The sequence below is a fragment of the Macrotis lagotis genome, chromosome X, assembly GCF_037893015.1.
Source record: "Macrotis lagotis isolate mMagLag1 chromosome X, bilby.v1.9.chrom.fasta, whole genome shotgun sequence".
Lineage (NCBI taxonomy): Eukaryota > Metazoa > Chordata > Mammalia > Peramelemorphia > Peramelidae > Macrotis > Macrotis lagotis.
In genome coordinates, this window is record NC_133666.1 from 662,951,600 (window position 1) to 662,975,058 (window position 23,459).

The following is a 23,459-nucleotide window of genomic DNA, read 5'->3' on the forward strand; positions in this document are numbered from 1 at the left end:
AACCTCATGATGAGTGCCTGTTCCTCCTTTCTCTCACCTTCCCATTTACAATTCTTTCTTTGAATCTATGCTTTCCCAGGCATCAACTTTCATTGTGACCTTAAGCCTCTCATGCTGAGACAAGGACTTTGCCTTCCAACTGGTCACTGCCAAAAGTCTCCTTATCCTCCAATCCATTCTGAAAAATTCTGCAAAATAGTATCTTGAACAAAAATGCTTATATGTTTGCAAGACAATGCAGGCAAAGATGCAGACTATGCCCACTACCTTGAGGGGAAAAGTTCAGCCCTGGGGTCTGCTTTTGTCTTTGATTTTAAAATAATTTTCCTTCTGCATTCTTGATCATAACTAGAATAAAGGGGAAACAGAAAATGAATTTTATAAAAATGATATACCTGCAACTACCAAGAATGTAACAAAAATATTGAGAAAAACTGTCAAGACTTTTTACTTGTTACCTAAGAATTGAGAGGAAGGAAACCAGGATGATGAAGACCTTGAGTTTGGGTCCTATGGGAGTGAGTGGTTGAATAAAAGGGCTTGTTTAACCTGGAAAAAAGATTCAAAGTGAATAGGATACCATTCTCCATATACTTAAAGGGCAGGGGAAGAAAGATTAGGTTTGTCTTGACTAGATGCAGAAGAGTCAGGAAGGCACAGATGGAAGCTACCAGGAGATAAATTAAGGTCTGACCATCAAGAAAAACTTAACTATCAGAGCTGTTCCAAAGTGGGTTGGATTATCTCAGAAGTTAATGAAGGAGAAGTTTCCCCTTTATAGGGATGTTCTGGAAGAGGCTGGGATGACTATTTGTAAGAATGTTAATGGTGGAAAAGACTGTTAAAGTTCACATAGGACTAGATGTATTCTGAAGGTCTCCTAACTCTGAAAAATTGAATTCCAGAATTCATAAGGGGCAACCACTTTCTCAATTGAATTCTATGAGTGTAAATGGTCTGCCTTTGGAAAAGAACATCTAATTCCCACAAGTGTGTTGCTATCAGTAGACATGAAGCCAATGCTTTTGAATCTACTAGGAATTTATAAAACAGATTTTGAACCAGCCAAGCACAAAAGAGAGAAAAAAAGGTAATGCTTTTCTTGAAGGCTTGGTTAAGTTATTTTTGTCATTGAAAAAAATCCATAGTTTCAATGCAATTTCACAAAAAAAACCACATCAATAAAAGAAAAACAAAATGCACTCTACTGACTGTTACAATCTGTAGTAGTGAGCAAAATTTCCATCTTCAAATAGGATTCCCTTCCAACATTTTCACTTTGCCCAAGATTTCACTTATACAACTATAAATAGTAATAAAAATTTAAAACATACCCATTTAGTTAATGCCATTTCCTTCATTGATTCTGTAAAAGCCACTGCAAATCTAAGAAAAGGGAAAAAAATGGTAGTGACAATTACTATAAAAACCATTCCACATGACTAAGAACTAGTTCTTTGAGGCAAAATATGAGAAAAATCAAATAGTTGACCAAAATGCTTACTATTTACTTAGAAATAATACTTCATGATTACTAGAAGAAGTGAGGCTGAATTTTTCCCCATCAAACCCCTACAAAAGGGTTTTGTCATAAACAAAAGTCAGAAAATATCTACAGGTAAAATTCTGATCCAGGACCTGGGCAAATACCCAGAAGTAGGAAAAGAGTAATTAAGGCCTATAATCAGTCATTAAATATTCAAGAAAATGTTGGGACTCTGTTTAAGCCTGAATGAATTCATTGGCCTCCTGATTGGACAGGCTTTCCTCTCTCCATTCTATTCTCCACCCAGCAGTCAAATGGACACTCCTAAAATGCAGATCTGACCATATCACTCACCTGCTCAAAATTTTCAGGAGGCCCTTTATAATCTGGTTCTAACTTATCTTTCCAGGTTAATTGCACACTATTCCAACCTTGCACAATCAAAATTCCAGCCAAAATCACCTGCCTGTATAATATTCCATCTCCTGCCTTCCCAAACACAGACCCGATGCCTACAATGGTCACATTCCACTACTCTCACCTCCACCTCCTGACCTTCAAGGCTCAACTTAAATGTGCCTTCCTTATATTTTAAGTGTCACTTCAGAGCTTCTCTGATTTCCTCACTCCCTATTCTACCAAATCTCCAGTGCTCCTTCCTCTCACCAAAATCACCTTGCATCCACTTCAGTTATATTTCAAATTTATTTATCTTACAATAGTTTTTTCCACCATTAAGAATGTTAAGATTGGGGGCAGCTAGGTGGCACAGAGGATAGAGCACTGACACTGGAGTCAGGAGGACCTGAATTCAAATCCAGACTCAGACATTTAATAATTGCTTAGCTGTGTGGCCTTGGGCAAGTCATTTAACCCCATTGCCTTAAATAAAAATAAAATTAAGAATGTGAAGGTCTTGAGGGCAAGGACAGCATTGCACCTGAAGTGAGGAAGATGCCTGAGATATTACTATGGCTCCTGCTGTGTATGAAACAGGTCAGGAAAATCTTTTCTAAATGCACATAGATGGACACCAAAACCCTGAAGATTACTTTCAGCTCTAAAATTCTTAGACCATTAAGAAAATAAAAAAAAACATTTCTTAGAACAAACTTGACTTTTAAGTTGCCTTTGTGAGATATGTTAGCTCAGTGGAAATATAGGAGCCTGCTAGTCAAAATTACCTAATTACATTAATGCTATATCTTGAAATATTAATTTTATTTCCTATATATTTAGTAGTTCTCAACCTCTTCTGGAGGTATCTTTTCTTTTATTAATTTTATTTTTTGTCTCAAATGTAAAAAAAAAATTTAACATTCATTTTTAAAAATCTTCAGTTCCAAATTTTCTCCTTCCCTTTCTTCAATCATAGCTTACACCTTGAAAAAGCAAGTAATTTGATATAGATTATAAATGGGCAGTCATGCAAAGTATATTCCCATATTAATCATGTTGTAAAAGAAAATACAATCCCCTACATAAAAATAAAAAAGAAATTAATAAAGTATGCTTCTATCGGTATTTCATTCCATTATTTCTTTCTCTGTAGGTAGATAGGATTTTTCACCTTAAGTCCTTTTGAATTGGATCTTTGTTTTGCTGAGAACAGCCAAGTCATCCACAGTTGATCATCATACAATATCTCTGTGACTATGTACAAGGGACTCCTGATTCTATTTGTTTCACTTTCTTTCAGTTCATACAAATCATCCCAGGTTTCTCTATGGAAGCAATTCTTTTTACCAAAAACCCATTTCCATAGGTTATGGAGTTACGGAGATTTAAAGGTCCATGAGTTATAGAGATTTAAAGGTCCATTTTCAAGGGTTTTAGATACATCCTTTGTAAAAGTTTTTCACAAGTTTCATATCATTGTTATAGTAATTAATTTGTAAGGAAAACCTAAATATTTTTAATATCATTTTTTTTGGTTCAGGATATTCTTTTCTCTTTCCCATTTCAATACCAGCATGTTGCTACTGCTATTATTTTTTTTACATGGTAATAGTATTTATACTGTTCTAATTTTGCCTCCCTTTCCTATTTAATTTGTGTAAGGTTTCCCATGTCTTGGGTTAAAAGAACATTAATACTTATTTAGTTCAATTTCAGCAGGTTCATTCTGCTCCTCTAGTCTGCTTTTCTATTTTTTTATTCAAAACATGATAATTTTCCATATGATAATTTGAATATGTTGCAGGGGGCAGCTGGTAGATATATTCTGGAGTCAGACACAGTGGAGACTCTGGAGTCAGGAGGACCTGAGTTTAAATCCAGCCTCAAACATTTAATAATTATCTGTGTAATTGGGCAACCCCAATGTCTTGCAAAAACAAATAATAATAATAATAATGATAGAATATATTGACTTTTCTTAGATATACAGTTCAAATGTAGCCTTAGAAGGTATGAAATAAGAAAAGATTCAATGGATACCCCTATTGTATTTCATAGATCTTGGATGGAAAATTTATTTATGGTATGCAAATTGTTCTGATGGAGCTCAACCTACAGTAAAACATAAGCTTCTGGAAGGCAAAGCTAGGATTATTTTTTATTTTTGTATTTGAGCCCTGAACACATTAGCCAGGGGAGGCAATTGACAATATTTGTTGAATGGATTTGAATGAGAATGAGGAGTCATATCTTTAAGATGGTGGAAACATCAAAGTCTCAAAGATGCGAAGCTTTCAGATCTGCTTAGATAATTACTTCTTCTGAAATCCTATTTTAATCCCAAAACTCCTTTTGCCACACTATAGGGTAAACCCAGATGGCTTGAAAGGAATAAGTGAGGCTGGTGCCTTAGCACAGTACCCTCTAACTCAAATACAATTCTTGTGCATGTCAGGGTCTTTTTTGAGAAAGAAGGATAAACAACAAAGCAGCTTTTCTAACTCTCATCTCTAAACTTGACCAACTTTGGATACATATGGACTAAATAATTTAATAGTTGAATTTATAAAAGTAATAATTTTAATTTTGCAAAAAAGAAAGAGATGGAAAATTAGTGAAATTCTAGCACTTGACTATCACAATATGACTTATCTAAAACTTGACCCTTTCCCAATTTTGGAACTTTAGCTAATTGTACCTATCATTCAGTAATTTACAAATTCTCTACACTATTTTTCATTATGCCAGATTTTGCCATCTCCTCAAAATTTTTGCTGTTTTGGGGTTTTTCTTAAACATGTATGTTGCTCATTTGAGCATAATATCTTTTCTTGCATTATTTGAGTCAGTAATTCTTGAAGCATTCTAATGGTCCTAGCATCTTAGGGAAGGTAGGGACCCTGTGAGATTTTAAGTATGGAAACATATCCAGAAAAGTTCAGTCTTTAAAGTCAGAGAGGGAGACTAGGGAACTAGTAGTAAAGCCAGATCAAATCCTAGACTTCTTACTCCTAATCCAGTGCTCTTTCTGTACACCATATAGTGCTGAAAAATAAGATAAGATAACATCTGTATCTTGGTTATTTTTCCCCTTGATTCTCTTACTTTATAATATTTTCATGTTATTTTGGGGTAGTGAGGAAGAAAAGAAGGGAAGAGAAGGGGTTTGCTAATGATATTTCTAATGAGAATTTTTTTGAAAATTTAGAATACATTTGTTTCTTTGGGACATTTCTGTTTTTATTTTTACTAGGTTATTGAGCAAACAAGTACCCTTGCAGTCTCTTTCTGTATCTCTCATTTTCTCTGTATTTCTCTGTTTCTCTCCCTCTGTGTCTCTATTTCTATGTCTCTCTCTCTCTCTCTCTCTCTCTCTCTCTCTCTCTCTCTCCCTACGTAAGTATCTCCACAGTTTTCATATTATGCTCCTAATGTGTCACCTAAGCAAATAGAAAATCTCTTGTTCTAAAGTTCACCAAGTACTACAAAAAGTGAAAGTATACCCTATAAAAAAAACAGCTACTATTTAAGGAAATTTGATTAAAATTAAGGCACTCATTATAAAGCTAGATACAGTTCAATATTTAGTTTTTATAGAATTTTGTGGTATATTGTGCTGGACAAGTAATCTATGATTCCAGCAATGTTCCTGCACACCAGCCTACAATCAATATGGGGAAAAAAATCAATGTTTGTTTTAATAACTATGCAATGAATAATACTAGTGATAATACTATAGGAGGAATTCATTCAATGTTGCTTCTAGAGAACAGAATGACTTTTCTCTAAGAGATAATACATTATGAATGATATAAAACTAATTATTTTCAAGTATAAGAGCAGAACTATAATCATAAGGTATTTTTCAATTGGTAAATACATTATCCTAAAATGTCTCTGATACCTACAGTTTACAGAAAACTTTTAAAAAAAATTTTTAAGAGCCAATCTTAGCTAATTACTTAGAAAAATGTTTCCAAGGAATTATCTAATTTAAAGTCAGTGACATATTTAATAACATTAGTTTTAGGGACAGAACTGACATATACCATAACATGGGAAGGCAACAGTGAACACTGGAAAGACCACTGGCCAGGGAATCTGAAGTCCTTGATTCAAATCCTTGTTTTGACTTATCAACTCTATGAACTTGAGCAAATCACTAAATCTCTGGGTTTCTTTATCAGTGAAATTAGAAAGCAGAACTAGATTTATAGGCCTAAGGTTCCATATACTCTAAATCTATGATCTTCAACTTTTCAAAATTTTTTATAAGGTACAATAGGAACTTGGAAGCTTTAAGCACTTTGAACTGAAAGTGAATTATTTGGAGATTAGGATAATCCACATTTCCATAAGGTCATCAGGTGTCATTCTTGCCATAAAACCTTTTTAGTGAAACACTCACACTTTGTTCCTATATCTGACAGGGAGGTGGGGCAGTAACAGTTGAGGAAGACATCCAAGCCAAATTCCGAAAAAATGGCTCACAATCTTTGTCCTTCATTCTCAAATAAAACCATGACAAGCACATGGAATGGATTTAAGTGAAGAAGTGCTGTGCTAAGTTACCAGCCTCATTCTCTCCTCCAGAGCCATCTGGGTCTGGTGGCCAGAGATGAATCAGTATGACTGGAGATGGTCCTGGATGTGAGGTGATCAGGGTTAAGTGATTTTCCCAGGGTCACCCAGAGCTAGTAAGTATTTTAGGCTGGATTCAAACTCCTGTCCTCCTGAATCCAAAGTCCATGCTTCATTCACTATACCATCTATCTGCCCAGACCCTATCTAAAATGAGTAGAGGACCTAAAGATCTAGATGCTTGAGAGTCAGAGAGATTAATTGGGGTTTAGGGGATATGTGATAAATGATAAAATAAAAATATAGAATTCTACTGCAACTATTCCTTATTGTTAACTCCCAGAGGGCAAGACAAGAATCATGTATTCTCCATGATTCAAAAATAGTATGAATAAATATATCCTATTTGAATTCAATAAATAGTCTCTAATGATAAAGGTAACTTTTCTAGGTAAAGAAAAGAAACCTGGGGGTGGCTAGGTGGCATAGTGGATAAAGCACCAGCCTTGGAGTCAGGAGTACCTGGGTACAAATCTGGTCTCAGACACTTAATAATTACCTAGCTGTGTGGCCTTGGGCAAGCCACTTAACCTCATTTGCCTTGCAAAAAAAAACTAAAAAAGAAAAGCAACCTGCTCATGGACTGTATCTATAAAATACCAAAATCAATAGTTGAGGGGAAAATTCTAACAAGTTATAAGATATCTAGTCAATACAACTAATTTAAATTGTTTGTATGACTATTGCAAGGTTTATGAAGTACTCTAGGTATATTTTCTAATTTTATTTTTATAATAATACTGTTGGTCATATTTTGAAGTTACTATGATTCCTATTTTTAAAATGAGAAAATATGGATAGAAAGGAGAATGGAGTCAACATAACAAAAATAATTAAATATCAGGAGAATTTGAAGCAAAGTCTCTCTGGAATCAACCCAGTACTCTGTCTACCATACCACCTATCCTCATAACTAATTTTCTAGAAATTACCTGGCTTCCTGGAGGGATTTGCCTGAACTGATGCTGAGTGAGATGAACAGAACCAGAAAATCATTGTACATCCTAACAGCAACATGGGGGTGATGTTCAAACTTGATGGACTTGCTCACTTTATCAGTGTAACAATCAGGGACAATTTTGGGCTATCTGCAATGGAGAATACCATCTGTATCCAGAGAAAGAATTGTGGAGTTTGAACAAAAACCAAAGACCTGTAATTAAAAAAAAACCAAATATCTTATTATGTAATTTTGCTATCTCTTATACTTTATTTTTTTTTCCTTAAGGATATGATTTCTCTCACATCACATTCAACTTAGATTATACCATGGAAACAATGTAAAGACTAACAGACTGCCTTCTGTGGGGGGTGGGGGAGGAAAGCAAGATTGGGGGAAAATTATAAAATTCAAAAATAAGTAAAATCTTTCTAAAAATTACCTGGCTTCTTCTAGAACAGTCCCCATCATTTGCTTCTTTTCTCCATGCTTAATATATTCATTTATATCTGTTCCTCCAAAGATGATTCCAAAAGGTATTCTTTGTCCTGCAAAGCAATAATAATTTTAAATAGTAAACCACCTCCAAAAAAAAGTCATTTAAAAATGATGCTTCCCAAGTAGCATAGAAGTAGCAAAGTCATTTTTTTTCTTCCTTAATTAAAAAAGGTACTACTTACTGCCTATATGTCTGAATTAGAGAACTGGTTGACCTAGGTTGGTTTAAGCTCTTTCCCCTTGAAGGCCACAAATGGTTCTTTGTCCTTTGATCTCAAAGGGGATCAATAACATTATGAGGGTGTTGTGTTGATTTGCAAAAGAATTGGATATGACTAGGGCAGAGCTGCATAAAGTCATCAGCCTCACTGTCACCTTCAGAGTAATCAAAATCCAGTGGCAATACCCACGTCAAGATGACAGGTCATGCAGTAGGAGAACCTGTTCTTTCTAAATTAGGGACTTTCTCAAGTTTCAATTTATTTGAGCCCACATCTATTTGATGATTGAGTACTGGGTAAGAGTTGAGAGAAAAGATAGTTCAATTGACCATCAAAAAGATGACAGTCTGGGAGAGGAAGATCCCCAGAGTTTCTGGCCAGTACAGAAAGCAATTTACACTCATTGCAAGTCATCAAAACCTAAACATTGATGAAGACCTTAAGAGGTCTACACAAACATTATACCCAAGTGACTCTATAAGGCATTTTTAGTCAAAATGCAAAGTCACGAGACTGCAAGGAGTTTTTTAATCCATCCTCTTTTTCTTGTTTAATTTGTTTGATTTTAAATGACAGGTGCCTTCTCTTTTGAATGTACAGAGCTAACAAAATATAATACATTATTGTTGACCAAAAGGATCTACTCCCAGGTTCCATTCAGTCCCTCTCAAGCTTCTCCAGAGCTGCTATTAGGGGAAATATTTGTGAAACTTGGCATAGAAATAATGTTATTATTAGGTGTTACAGAAAACTATTCAACCCACAAGATTTATAAAGTAGATCCTTTCCATCACACCCAACCACTAATGTATCCCCTGTGTACCAAATGAATTTAATTCAATTGAGTAAACATTTAACATTATATCTATTAAGAAAATTAGTGACAGCTACTGGGGATAATGAGATTTAAAAAAAGCATAGAATCCCTGACCCTTAAAGAATGTACATTCTAATTGGAGGTGGGAGATACAAAATGTAGACAGATAAAGAATATACAAAGTAATTTAAGAGGAGGGGAAAGCACAGGATGGACTACAGAATTGAATGAAGAGCAGGGAAGACTTCATAAAGAAGACTAAAACTTAGAATGTATTTCTCAACCTATGCTGTACTTGTTGTAAAAATGGGGGTACAGCAAGATGCACAAATAATCTGGTGAAAAAAAGGCATCTTGATTCCTAAATAATCAACATACCATGAAACTTTTGAAACACATTCAAAAGCTAGGATGGTGCCTGCCTGTATATATTAAAAAGACAAGCTTCAAGTCAAATCTAAAAATAGGCATGTCACAATGAAAGCCATTATTAATATTCAAAAAAAAATGTTACACCACCAAACTCATAATAGCAATATTTCAGTACACTTTGTGTGTGTGTGTGTGTTAGACCATCAAAAATGCATCATTCAATTCTAAATTGCTTCATCAGTTACTGGAACTTTAAGACAAGTCAAACCTAAATCCAATTTTTGGGGGGTGGTGAGGGCAGGGTTGAATATAAATATGAGGGCAGGAAGGTTAACTATATAATGAAATTTGAAATTCTCTTCAATTGAACTGTTAAGATTTTTAAAAATGTATCAAGGAACCCCCTGAACAGTTCTGTAACTACTATAGTGTAGTATACTGGGAAAAGAACTGGTTTTCTAAAGAACCTGGGTTCAAATCCCACCTGAAGCCTGAATTCATTTTTAGAATGAGAGATTTGGATTGAATGAGAGCTCTTCCACTCAGCTCAAAATGTGTGATCTTATGGTGTAAATTTTCAAATAAATAAGAAGCAATTTCTAAAGAAATCCTTATGCCTTGATTCCCGCTCCACCAAATACACATGTTTGTGTGCCAAATTCATGGGATTATACACTAGGGATCCTGGCTTGTATGTGAATGGGGAGGTGGGGGGTGGAGACAAGAATGAATAGAAGAGATAAAAAAGGCAGTAGTAATACATAGATAGTCATAGTTGCCTTTTATCTACTCTAGCCTTTTTTTATATTCGTTTTGTTTTTAAATGTTTGTATTTGTAGCTGGGAGTATATTTGTACATTTGAAACTATAAATTTCCACATTTTGTTTTGTTCTTCCTCTCAATTAAGGCTTTCATCATCTCTTGCCTGAGATATTTATTGCACTAGCCTCCTCACTGGTCTCCCTGCCTCAGGTCCCTCCCACTCCAGTTCAATTGCCATAGGCTCATTCAGTAAACCCCTTCTATAAGCCTGAAGATCAGACCTTTACAACTCCTCCAACCTTATTATACATTATACCCCCCCATACATTCAATAGTTCAGGCAAATAGCTTTTCACTATTCCTGACCCATTTATGCCTTTGCATGATTATCCTCCTTGCCTGGGAATCATTCCATCTTCACCCCATCATCATCATCATCATCATCATCATCAATAATTGTCTACCAAATACTTACTGAGGGTCAGAAAAGGAAGGCAAAAACTCCCTCAACAAGCTTACATTCTAATGGGTGAGTCAATTTGCAAACAACTATGGACATGTAAGACATAGTTTTGTTTGGACTGAAGTGGAGACAGACATGGAGCAGCAGAACATACAGCAGACTACTGCAACAGTCTAGGCAATGCGTGAATCAGGGTGATCATGGTGTCAGGAGAGAAGGGGCATATAAGAGAGATGCTATGAGAGCAGAAAAGACAAGTTTACAGAATTTGGCAACTGATTGGATAGGGCAAGCGATGGTGTATGAGGGAATGAAGAGAGGAGGATGACACCTAGGTTACAAGCTTGGAGGATTGGGATGAGGGTAGTGCCTTTGACTGTAATATGGAAGTTTAAAAGGGGTGAAAGGGGGAGGTAGCAAATTTCACTTTTGAATATGTGGAATTTAAGAAATCAGTTCACAGGACATACATATTGCAAAGTCTGAAAGGCAGTTAAAGATGTAAGATCAGAGGTCAACAGCAAGGTTAAGATAAAATAATTATCTGCAGCATCTAGAAGGGTGGTTGTTACATAGAAGGCATATAGTAAATGCTTTTTGACTGATTCCCAACCACCTATGAGTTTGATGGGGCATGGTCTAGAGGAAAGAACGTCATCTGAGCCAAGAGTCCTGGCTCTGACTCTACTACTTGTACATTAGCATAACACGCATACTTATACAAACACACACCACACCACACACACACACACACACAAACACACACACACACACACACACACACACACACACACACACACACACAGTGCTAATGCTTTTTTACATAAACCAGAGGAAGTCACAGGTGTGCTGTTCCATCACTAGTCATGTGACTGGGAGAATCATTTACTCACCTTCTGAACCCTAGTTTCATCAACAAAATAAAAGTCACACATAATAAAATAATGGTCCCATTTATATTGGACTTTAAGATTTACAAAGTGCTCATTTCACAAAAGCCTTATCAGGAACTTCAATGACTGAGGTCACCATTTTATAGATAAGGAAAAGAACCCCAGAAGGGGAAAATTACCTAAGTAATTAAGGTGACAGATCCAAGAAGCTAAACCCAAATCTTTTGATTCCATCTCTTTCCATTTGGCCTATGTCCCACAAGCAAAATATAATTTTTTTAAAATCCACAAGAGAAAGTGGATTGGAGCAAATAAAAGGCAAATAGGGCTAATGAGTATACCTACGCCTCTCATGAGATATTCCAATTCCTGACTTCTTATAAAAGCACAGGATTGGGGCAGCTAGATGGCACAGTGGTTAGAGCACCAGCCCTGGAGTCAGGAGGATATGAGTGCAAATCTAGTCTCAGAAACTTGATAATTACTAGTTGTATGACCTTGGGCAACTCACTTAACCCCACTGCCTAGCAACAACAACAAAAAAAATCATAAAAGCATAGCACCAAGCCTTCAAGCTGGAAGTTATCTTAACAGGTCACTGAATCAAACCCCTCCTGATTTTACATATGAGGAAACTAAAGTTCAGAGACAGGGCATAATTTGTCTCCAGGTCACAAAGATTATCTTTGTATGATATGATAGACATGTGTTCTAACAATATTCTTTTTTTTTTTTAGTTTTTTGCAAGGCAAATGGGGTTAAGTGGCCTGCCCAAGGCCACACAGCTAGGTAATTATCAAGTGTCTGAGACTGGATTTGAACTCAGGTACTCCTGACTCCAGGGCTGGTGCTCTATCCACTGTGCCACCTAGCCACCCTGAACAATGTTCTTTTGAAAGTATTTCTGCAGAGTGAGAAGCAAGGTTAGGCTTTATACTGACCACTTTGAGAAAAGTTGAAGGATTTAAGTTTATAATGTATACCAGCCTTGAAGTCAGACATCACTTTCCTTGGTCTGTTTCCACTTCTGCAAAATTTTAGTAATGACACTTTATAGGATGGCTTTGAGGAAAATGCTTTATAAATTATAAAGTGTTATATTCTTTTCATTTACAGAAAACCAGTAATGTCAAGGCTAAAGCAGAACTTCTTGGTATTGGAAGTAAAAAGGAGGCAACAACTATACCAGGTCTGGAGTTAGGAAGATACAATTTTAAAAATCTCCCTCAGATACTTAGCTATGTGACCCTGGACAAGTCAATTAACCCCTTTGCCTCAGTTCTTCATCTGTAAAATGGGACACAGTGGAGAAGGAAATGGTAAACCACTCTGATATCTTTGCTAAGAAAATTCCATAGCCAAGTACATGGGGTCACAAAAGCACAAAAGAGTATGACATGAGTCAACATACAACAACCATGTACCAAGCACTGCATCTGATCCTTTATTTTCCCCATTTTACAGCTGAGGAAATCGAAGCAGACAGGGGCTAGGTGACTTGTCCAGGGTCCAGCCAATAAGCATCTGAGGCTAGATCCGATCTCAGGTCTTCCAAACAACATGCCCAGAAGTCAATCCCCTATGCCTATTGAAATTTGTTTTTTTAGAATTCAATCCTCTCAAAATCGAAACAATTCAATAACAAAACAACCTGAAGAAAGAATGTTAAAATACAAGAAAACAAATGTATGACGTCCTGACACATGAAATTTTAGTGACTAGACAGACTTTGCCCACAAAACTTCAGGTCTTCCACTGACTGCCTTTAATAAAATGACAGACCGTCTCTTGGAATTTCACTAATCTAAATGACAACCACTCAGTTTTATTTCTTTTGGGTATGGAAAAAGCAAGTTATTGTTAAACACAAAAAATTTAAATTAAAAAAATATTTTCTCCTCCTGTATTTCTCTTCAGCCATTGTCTTTGGAAACAGTACATCTATTGAAAGCATTCCATAGAACTCTCAGGACAGCAAAAGTACTTCATCTTAAAATAGAGTGCAATTCTTCTTATTTTGTAAGTTTATTTAGCTGTTTGTCTTTGTTTGGAGTTTTAAGCTTATAATAAAAAGTTCTGTAATTTTGTCATATACTTTGGCATTATTTGAGAGCATATTATTTATTAGATGCTTGTTCTTCCTTTCACCTATCTTTGGTCCAATAAGCCTCCTCTCAAGCAAAAAATAAACCAAAAAAACATATTAATTAGAAAGAATAATGTATTGTTCCCCCAATTCCACTTACAGATCAGGATAAATGAAATAAATCCATTTGGATGCATGTTTTATGCCAACAGTTCACTGCAAATTGGCTGTTGTTGATCTCCCAAGATTCTTACTATTAAGCAGAAAAAGGTTACCTTGCAAAAGTCTGCCTCCTCTATACAGATGAAGGGCCAGGGCTGCCTCAAACTTCTCAGTATCAATTAGGCTGGCTAGTGTCGAGGAGCTTTCAAAGTCAAGAGCGTCTTTCAGAATACATGTGTGACCTACGGCATCTAGATGATCCCTTCATCAAGAAAGTGCCCAGAAAAGAAAAAGATGCAAAAAAACCAAACATTAATATTCTACAGGGTAGCTGTTATGATTAATACTTTAATCAAAATAGTTTTTCCTTAATAGTTCTTGGTTCCTGTGCTGACCTCTTCTGGCAATCTGGCTTAAAATAGATGTTCTCCAGAAAAGAAACATGGATATTGGCTAAGGAAAAACAATCAATGTTGGGGAGGTTGTGGAAAGGGTGGGACATGAAACCATTATTAATGGAGTTGTGAACTAATCCAACCATTCTGGGGCACAATTTGGAACTCTGCCCAAACAGCAATAAAACTGTTCATACCTTTTGACTCAGAAATATCAATTCATACATAAGAAACCATAAAAAATGGGAAAAGTCCCATCATGTTCCAAAATATTCATAGCAGTAAAGAACTGGACATTGAGGGAATGCCCATCAATTAGGGAATGGTTAAACAAGTTATAGTACATGAATACTATGGGATATTATTATTGTTCTATAAGAAACCATAAATGGTCAAATGCCAGAGAAGCATAGAACAAGTTACAGTAACTGATGCTGAGCAAAGGGAGCAGAATGAAGAGAACATACATTCTGAGTTGGTCAACTTTGATGGATGAACTTCTCAAGTTCAGAGAGTTAGGATAACCCTAGAAGACCTGCTGTGGACAATGCTATCCACATCCAAAGGAAGAAAAACCAAATAAAACATAACCAAAAAGAAACCCTACAGAATCTGAACCAACACTACATAAATTTTATAAAAACTTCACTTATGTTTTTATTTCCCATCTCATGGTTTTCATTCTTTTCCCTTAATTCTAATCCCTCATACAGAAAATGAGTAATCTTGTAAACATGTTAGACACAAATGTGTATAATATTCACCAAACTGTTCACCACTGAGGGGAGGAGAGGTGGAATGGAGGGTGGAAAGTAATTATGTAACTAAAACATATGCATATGCATGTGTATGAATGTTGAAAAACTTTCATAACATGTAATTGAAAAAATAAAATAAAATATCAATTAAAAAAAGGGAAAATCCATATGGCTGTCAGAAATATCATTTTACCCCACTCCTAAGTTGTCTGATGTCATTGGCAAGTCTTTTCTCTGATTTAAATTAGCTAAGCAACCTTGACTAAGTCACTTTACCTAAGTTTTCTAGGTAACTCTTTAAGCTAAAAAGTATCTGAGAGGATACTGTTTCATTGCTAGAGAGACTTTTTCTCATCTAGGAGTTCTCTTTTCCAAAAGAATCACAGGGCCAAAGATTTTATACCTCTTAAAAAACTATTAGCAGGGGCGGCTAGGTGGCGTAGTGGATAAAGCACTGGCCCTGGAGTCAGGAGTACCTGGGTTCAAATCCAGTCTCAGACACTTAATAATTACCTAGCTGTGTGGCCTTGGGCAAGCCACTTAACCCCATTGCCTTGCAAAAAAAACATCTTAAAAAAACTATTAGCAACAACTTTTTATCATGATATCTGACAAATGCAAAAGAAAGGTTTTTGACTCTAATTTTATTTCCCTATTGCCTGATAAATGTTAAACATGATTGGTCTTTAACTTCTGATCAATCAGCATTCAGCAGTGGCTTTTTCCACATTCAGATGTTCTGTCCCTTACTCTTTCTGTAAAGTAATAAATGGGTTTATAAATGCTGAAATTCACAAGGGATGCTCCTATTAATAGAAAAATTTGCTTAAAGCTACAAAATCTTTGCATCCCTGAAGTATCTGCTCTGTCAACTCCCTAATTCTGGATATTCTGCTATTTTCAAGTATTGGTATTCTCTATTATGTGGCCCTTCATTATAAAGAAAACCTCTTAAGACATAATTTAGCTATTCAATTCAAATAACAGCAGAGTACAATGTACAGAATATATAACAGTTGTTGTTGTGGACCTGGAGTAAAGAAGGCCTGATTTCAAATCATGCTTCAGGCCCTTAATAGCTGTATGACCCTGTGCAAGTCATTAAACCATCTGTACATCAGTTTCTTCAACTGTAGAATGGATGGATGGCTATCTGGATAGATAGGTGAATGGATAGGTGGATAAACAGAAGATGGATGGATAGATAGGTGGGTGGGTGGATAGATGAAAAGAGAGATAAATACATGCTTAGATGAATAGACAGAGAAATGGAAGAGTAGCTGGTTAGGGATATAGCTAGATAGATGGACAGACAGTATGAGATAAAAGGCTATTCAAATTCATTAGGCAAAGAAACATCAAATTAACAAAGAAATAAAAATAGAGGGTGGTCTTCTAATTTACTTATGTTCACAACTCTTTCCAACAATTTCTGATCATTGACTTCATTTACTGTGTTAAACCTAAAATGTTTCATTTTAAAAATATATATTGTCTGTCTTCCATAGGGAAACAGAGTATAAGGTTACCATCTTCTTATCTAAATAACTCTTCAGATGAACAGCTTAGGTGATACAGTGTACAGAGTGCTGGGCTTGGAATCAGAAAAACTCATCTGCATGAGTTCAAATCTGGACACATACTAGCTATGTGACTCTGGGCAAGTCACTTCACATTTGCCTCAGTTTCATCATTTATAAAATGAACTGGAAAAGGAATGGCAAACCACTCTAGTAACTTTGCCAAGAAAACCCCCAAATAGGGTCTTGAAAAGTCAGACAGCTTAAATGACTGACCAACAATAAAACTTGCTCTTAATGATGTTATCACGTATGGGTAAAACCATCCAACAGGAGTCAGTCTCCACATATGTGGGTAAAGTAGGGAAAGGGAGAGAGCCTAAGAATACAATATGTCAGAGTTCCAAGTTTTTGTTCCTGTATCACAACAGCCCACCACAGTGCCCAATTCAGAACAGATGCTTAATAAATATCTCTTGCATGGATTTTCCTTTGTCTTCAAAGAACTGGATGACCCAAGACCATACAAGGTAAATTAATGGCAGAATTGTAATTAGGGGAATATGCCCCCAATCCAAACCCAGTTTTCCTACAAGTAGTTTATTTGTTTCCATATCATTAATTTAACATTTCCAAAGAGAGTACAGTGTCATTTTCAGAACCTGCTTCTAAATAAGGAGAAAACTGAAGCTGAATCTATTTTCTCAAATCATTAAAAACACAATCATTTCTTAAATATTCAATTTAGCAACCCCCAAGTCTTCTCTCACTGGTCTCCCCAAAGTATTCCTAAGCTGGTATATGATTCACTCTTATTTTTTTTATGTAAGAGAATCAAGTGAAATACACATGAATTTCAAAGTTTTTATAAAGGCTTATTGTTCATTTTTATATTATTGTTCATCAATTCTCTTTCAGAAATGCTGATTATTTTTCAATACTCAATATTTTTATGGAAAATGAAGTAGTATTTCCCTTTAGATTTAGATTTTCTTCAGAAAAAAAGTACAATTGTCTAGCTATTTTAATCCTCTGAAGAAGATATATATCTTCTTTATATATTCTGTATAAAGAAATACAGACACAAAATTTCATTTCTGCTCCACCCCAAAATCCCAACAAGTTTTTAATTCTTTTGTTTCTTTCTCTATACTTAGTAATGGTGAGAACATTAAGAAAAGCAATAACATGAAACTAGTTTGGCTCCCAAAAAAGAATGGAATATTGGGGGGGGAGGTATCCTAACTATTCTTTTCAACAATTTCTGAACATTGACATCTTTGGATCTGGTAAATCTAAAGTGCTTGACATTTTTTAAAATACCCATTAAAATTTGTCTTCTATGACAAGGCAGAACAAAAGGTTACCATCTTCTGCATTTGTACAGTCTTTCTTTTGCAAGCATGATGACTCCAACCTTGTCCTCACAACCCTTTCAATAATCTCTCCTAAAAATTCTTTGGCCTTCATTTATTTTCCAGCACGTTAATCATGGTCATAAAAACTTCAGACTAGAAGTCAACCCCAAGCCCTTACTTCTAAGATAAGACCACTGAATCTTAGAAAAATGAAGCAGCCTGAGATATGGATTCTCATCCAAAACTCTTTTCACTGCAGAAATTTTGCTTTGGAATCTTAAAAGGATGGTTTGTTTCCTTTCATTCCAATCATTAGAGTCAACTATTTGTTTTATTCATACATACATATACTTGGGGTGGAATTTCTTCCAAATCTTTGCCAGGTTCAAAAGATTCAGAGTCAAGTATGAAACACTAAAAGGGACAAAGGTCTTCCAGTACTGCTTAAAAAGAATAGTTAAAAAACCCACATGTACAGAACTATTTAGAACAGCTCTTTTCATGGAAGCAAAGAATTGGAAATTGAAGCTACATCCATCAACTGGGGAATGACTGAATAAACTGTGGTATATGAGTGTGATGGAGTGCTATTGTTCTGAAAAATTCAAGAGGGACAGGACTTCAGAAAAGTATGGCAAGACTTGGATGAACTATTGCTGAGTAAAGAACATTGTATACTTAGTGTTTATAACAGCAACACTGTGTGATGATCAGCTTTGATGGACTTACTCATCTCAGCAGTAAAATAATCAAAGATAAATCTATAAGATTTGTGATGGAAAATACCATCCACATCCAGAGAAGGAACTATGGAGTCTGAATGAAACCAAAGCATACTATTTTCAATTTTTAAAATTTGCTTTATGCATAATCCTTTTTCCCCTTTTTGATTTGATTCTACTTTCACAACATGATTTATATAGATATATGTTTAGCTTAATTATACTTTCATAACCTATATTAGGTTGCTTTTTGTTGGGGAGGAGGGACAGGGAGAGAGAAAGAATATGAAACTCAAAACCTTACAAAAATGATTGTGGAAAACTATTTCTGAATGTAATTGGAAAAATAAATAAAGAAAAGCAGCATGGGCACCCTTTTCTAAAAAATAAAAATAAAGAGGATATTTCATGGTTCCTTAATAATTCTTATGCAATCACCAGAAGAGCTGAATCTCTTTCTCACTATGGCTCTCCCACTGGTTAATTAGATGCAGTGTAATTCCATAAAGAGGACCTTCTTACGTATTACAAAGTCTCCAAATTTGAAGGATCCTAAGAAGTCAGAGTCTAACTGTGTATTCAGAGAGGTTCAATAAAGACTAAAAAAGATTCAGGTACAGATATGGGCTGTTGTACATGAATGATCTGGTGAGTTAAAAAACTAAGAATGAGTCATCTCCAGGATAGACAGAGCAAGGCTGAATTTTGCAGCTATGGCCTATCTTGAAGACTATTTAATAAACTGAAAATGGGTTTATGATCTGTATTGCAGGAGAGAGAATCCTCAAAGATGAAAAAGCAAGTCTTTTTAGTACTTCTGCTTACTACCACCCAGGGTATATCATAGGAGCTGAGTAAATGTTCACTGAATAATGAGAGTAAACCCTCTCATTTTATAGTTGCAGAAATTGAAGCCAGAGAAGTTAAACCATTTGGCCAAGGTTCCTTAATGCTAGAGCCAGGGTGGAAAAACAGTTCTCTTAACTGCCAGTTTAGGGTTTTTTCAAATCATGTATTCCTATGGAAAGTATGGGATACATTTCTACCATACCAAGTTGCTACACAAAATATTTTTATAACTATAATACTGCAATGTAATGTCCTGGGGAAAATTGCACAGAAAAAGAAATGTTTTAATTAAATCAATTCAAAAAGCACTTCTTGAGAGAAATGATTATTAAATAACCAAATATTGGGGTGATCCAGGATTTTTTCCCTTCCTCATTTGGAGATTAGGTCAAAGTTTTAATTCTAATATCAAACTTATGCTTTCCAAAAAGATTATTTGGGATAAGTGCTCATCTGGTGGTCATAAAAAGCAATACAAGGACACTCTTAAGGGTCTTATGAACTCTGAAATTGATTGTGTGAGGGGCGGCTAGGTGGCACAGTGAATAGAGCACTGGCCCTGGAGTCAGGAGTACCTGAGTTCAAATCCAGTCTCAGACACTTAATAATTACCTAGCTGTGTGGCCTTGGGCAAGCCACTTAATCCCATTGTCTTGTAAAAAAAGAAAAAGAAATTGATTGTGTGAAACAGGACTGCCCAGTATGATTTGCCTTTCATCAGAGGGGCTAGGTGCAAAATTATAGTAGCATAAAAGAATCAGCCCTAAATGTTCACACAGACTATTTATGCCTAAATTGTAGTGGAGCATTCCAAACCTTTATTGGTCAGATTAGTCACAGAGGGACACACTGGACCTTGATTCTAAGGTAGTGATATCATTTTGGTCCTCTCTAGAACAAAGGACAAGAATCAGTCCTCTGAAGGATGATGAGATGAAATCTTGGAGTTGTTATTTCACCCAAGTAGAGAATCTCACAAAGAATTTTAATATAAAGGGAATTCTAGCCCATTGTGTTTCATTCAGCCAGATCTAAGTGGTGATAGATCCCCTTTTACCTACATAGTTCTAGGTAGGGGTAATATGAATAGGAGATTAGACCCTTTTTGAAATAAGCCCACCAGTAATTATTATATTTATTCTTCTCATTGTTAACTAATCAAAGATGAGTGCCCCCTCTGGAATATTCATTCTTTCAAGGGCATTTTGAGCATTGAATGGGTTCTATGAGATGTCTTTGGTATTGATCCCTTTTATTATTTAATGCTGGCATGAATAATAAAAATGATATTCTCAAACTTTTTATATCTTTTCATATCTGAAAAATCTATGGTATGTACTAAATATGTACTAAAACTGAAGAATGATATACATTAGGGGGAAATATGATGTTAGATATGATATGATTCTTGCCCTCACAAAGCTTCAAGTCTGGCAATTGTAGATGCTTCCTTTCTTATTTATGTCTCATAGAATCCTTTCTATCTTTCAAAACCCACCTCCAATATTAAAACACTCATGATCCCTCCCCTGGGCGCCACCCTTCCAAACCACTTGATAATTTTAACTACTTTGAACTTTTTCTTACATTTATCATCTATATACTTATTCTTGTCATTTCCCCTATTAAAATGAAAATTCCTCAAGTGCAGGGTTTGTTTCATTGCTTGTAATTCTACTCCCCAGCACTAGCACATAAATAACCCTTTAATAGAAGGGTACTGATTGATTGGTAGGAGACATATACATTCAAATAACTGGAAGACACAAAAATGCCAAAAATCCATGCAAAATGAGTTGAGATGAGGTCATTATCAAGTTCAGATAGGGAGAGAACCAGATCTCATTTGAAATGATGAAGATGAGGATGATAGCCAACCTATAGCAGCACTGTGATAAATACTTTATAATTATAATGTCAATTGATCCTCACAACAATGCTGGAAGGTCAAAGCCATTATTATCCTCATTTTATAGATGAAGGAACTGAAGCCAAAAAAAAAAAGTTAAGAGATTTACCCAGGATCACATAGTTTGTAAATCTCAGATGCCAAATTTAAACTCAAATCTCCCTGATCTCAGGCCAGATGTTCTATTTACTGAAGAATCAGCATGTAAAGAATAAGAGTTCCAAGAGGATGGGAGGTGGGCAGGGATGTTGTGAGGATGAAATGAGATAATAGATGTAAAATATTTGACAAAATTTTAAGCCCTATGAAATTATTTTATCATCATCATCATCATCATCATCATCATCACTATGAGTTTGTCATTAGGTCTGCAGTAGTGATGAATCCTTCCCTAAATCTTCTATGAACTTCTGAACTAAAGCACTGTTTAATGAGCATCAGATAGGTGTCCTGGTAAAAAAGAACTCTCCCAGGGAAAAGAAAACTGCAGAAATAATGTTGAGTTTAATTTGAATTAATATTTTATGTCTAAATAATCAAATAAAAAAATTAAACCTGAATTTTGAGTACCTGCTATAAATTATATTTCTCAGATGTGAATTCTTACACTGAAAATTTAACAATTGACGCCTATAAGCAGGTTAGAATTTACTCCAGAATACCCCTATAGTAGTCATGAATTTTAGGTGTGTTTACCACAAACGACTAAATCACTGGAAATTGTAGAAGGAAAAACAAAAACATACAATTCACTGGGAGAAATTATGCTATATTAATTCATTGGTGAAATGTTTCAAAAGTTCTAAAAAATAATTTAGAAATGGGGGGAGGAATGATCACTAAAAACTATCATACTCTCTGACTCCGCAGTTCTACTAGGTTCATTCAAATTTAATCCCCAAAGAAAATGACAGACAAAAGAGTCAAAAATTTACCAAAGTATTTGTAACAGTACTATTTGTAGTAGTAAAATGTTGCAAATAAATATATTCTGTTTCCCCATGTATAAGATGCACCCTTTTCCAAAATTTTGGGGGTCTAAAAAATGAGAGTGTCACACAGGGGCTGTAGTTATTTTTTAATCTGCATTTCTTGCTTTTTCATGCTTGTTGTCTTTGTGCTCATTGTTTCCCATTTGTTACCAGTATATTAAGTTGCGTTTTGCCACGTTCTGCCCAGAAATGGCTCAGAAAAGATTTTCATTCAGTGCTGAATTCAAGTTTGAAGGGATCCAGTTTGCAAAAGTGAATGGAAATCAAACTGCTGAACTTCAGTTTGGTCCTCCTCCAACTCCAGGACTGGCCATGGGAAGAAGAAACCCTCCACAGCAGAAGGTGATTATGGGAAGCAAATCAGCCAAATGGCCTGATTTAGAGATAGAATTGAAGAGATGGATTGAAGAGCAAAAGGCAAATGGAACTCCTGTGTCCTTAAAGATGGTTCAGCAGGAGGCCAAAAGAATTGCTGATGAAAGTGACTGATTTCCAAGGAGGACACAAATGGTACTTCAGGTTCATGAAAAACAATGGACTGAGCTTGCATCCACGCACCAGACTTGCCCAGGGAGTGCTTGTGGTCAACCACAGACCAGAGTATAGGCAGGAGAGCAGTCAGAGAGCTTCAGCTAAGACAGTGATTCATCATCAAACACAGAGGGAGTTTTGACAGTAATAGGAGTTGTATGAATTTTATGATGAACAAAACTTGAGTTCAATAAACTTCATATAATAAGTCTTTTTTTCAAATATCAGCCCCCAAAATTAAGGTGCATCTTATATGTGGGGAAATAAAATACCCAACAGTTAGAGAACAGCTTAAAAAAACCCTCAAACCTATAGGATAAGATCATGAGAGAATATTAATGTGCCATACGGAAATTCAGAGAAAAATGGGAACAACTGAACTAATGCTTAATGATGACAGCAGAATCAAAAGAAAAAATATACAATTAACAACACACACACACACACACACACACACACACACACACACACACACACACACACACACAAACCTCTCAGATCAAATAAAACCTCAGATCACTGAAGGAGATGACTTTTCTTTTTTGTTAACAAAATAGAACACCAGATCATAGTAGCACATAATCATCAACTACTCACTACAGAACTGTAGAGAAAAACTAGAAAGACGGGAATTAGTTTTACATCAACACCTTACACTATATACCCAGATAAATGGATACTTAT

General features: G+C 35.5%; 1 protein-coding gene across 3 annotated transcripts in view; it reads right to left on the reverse strand.

The window, feature by feature from the left end:
- The window catches only part of GLT1D1 (glycosyltransferase 1 domain containing 1), a 106,364-nt gene that overhangs the window by 72,364 nt on the left and 10,541 nt on the right, over window positions 1–23,459 (reverse strand). For all 3 annotated transcript variants that reach the window (XM_074205325.1, XM_074205326.1, XM_074205324.1), the window contains exons 2-4: window positions 13,855–14,003; window positions 7,909–8,014; window positions 1,335–1,386 (exon numbers count right to left, since the gene is read on the reverse strand). In XM_074205325.1, coding sequence (XP_074061426.1) covers window positions 1,335–1,386; window positions 7,909–8,014; window positions 13,855–14,003 — 307 coding nt within the window. The remainder of the gene's footprint in view (window positions 1–1,334; window positions 1,387–7,908; window positions 8,015–13,854; window positions 14,004–23,459) is intronic.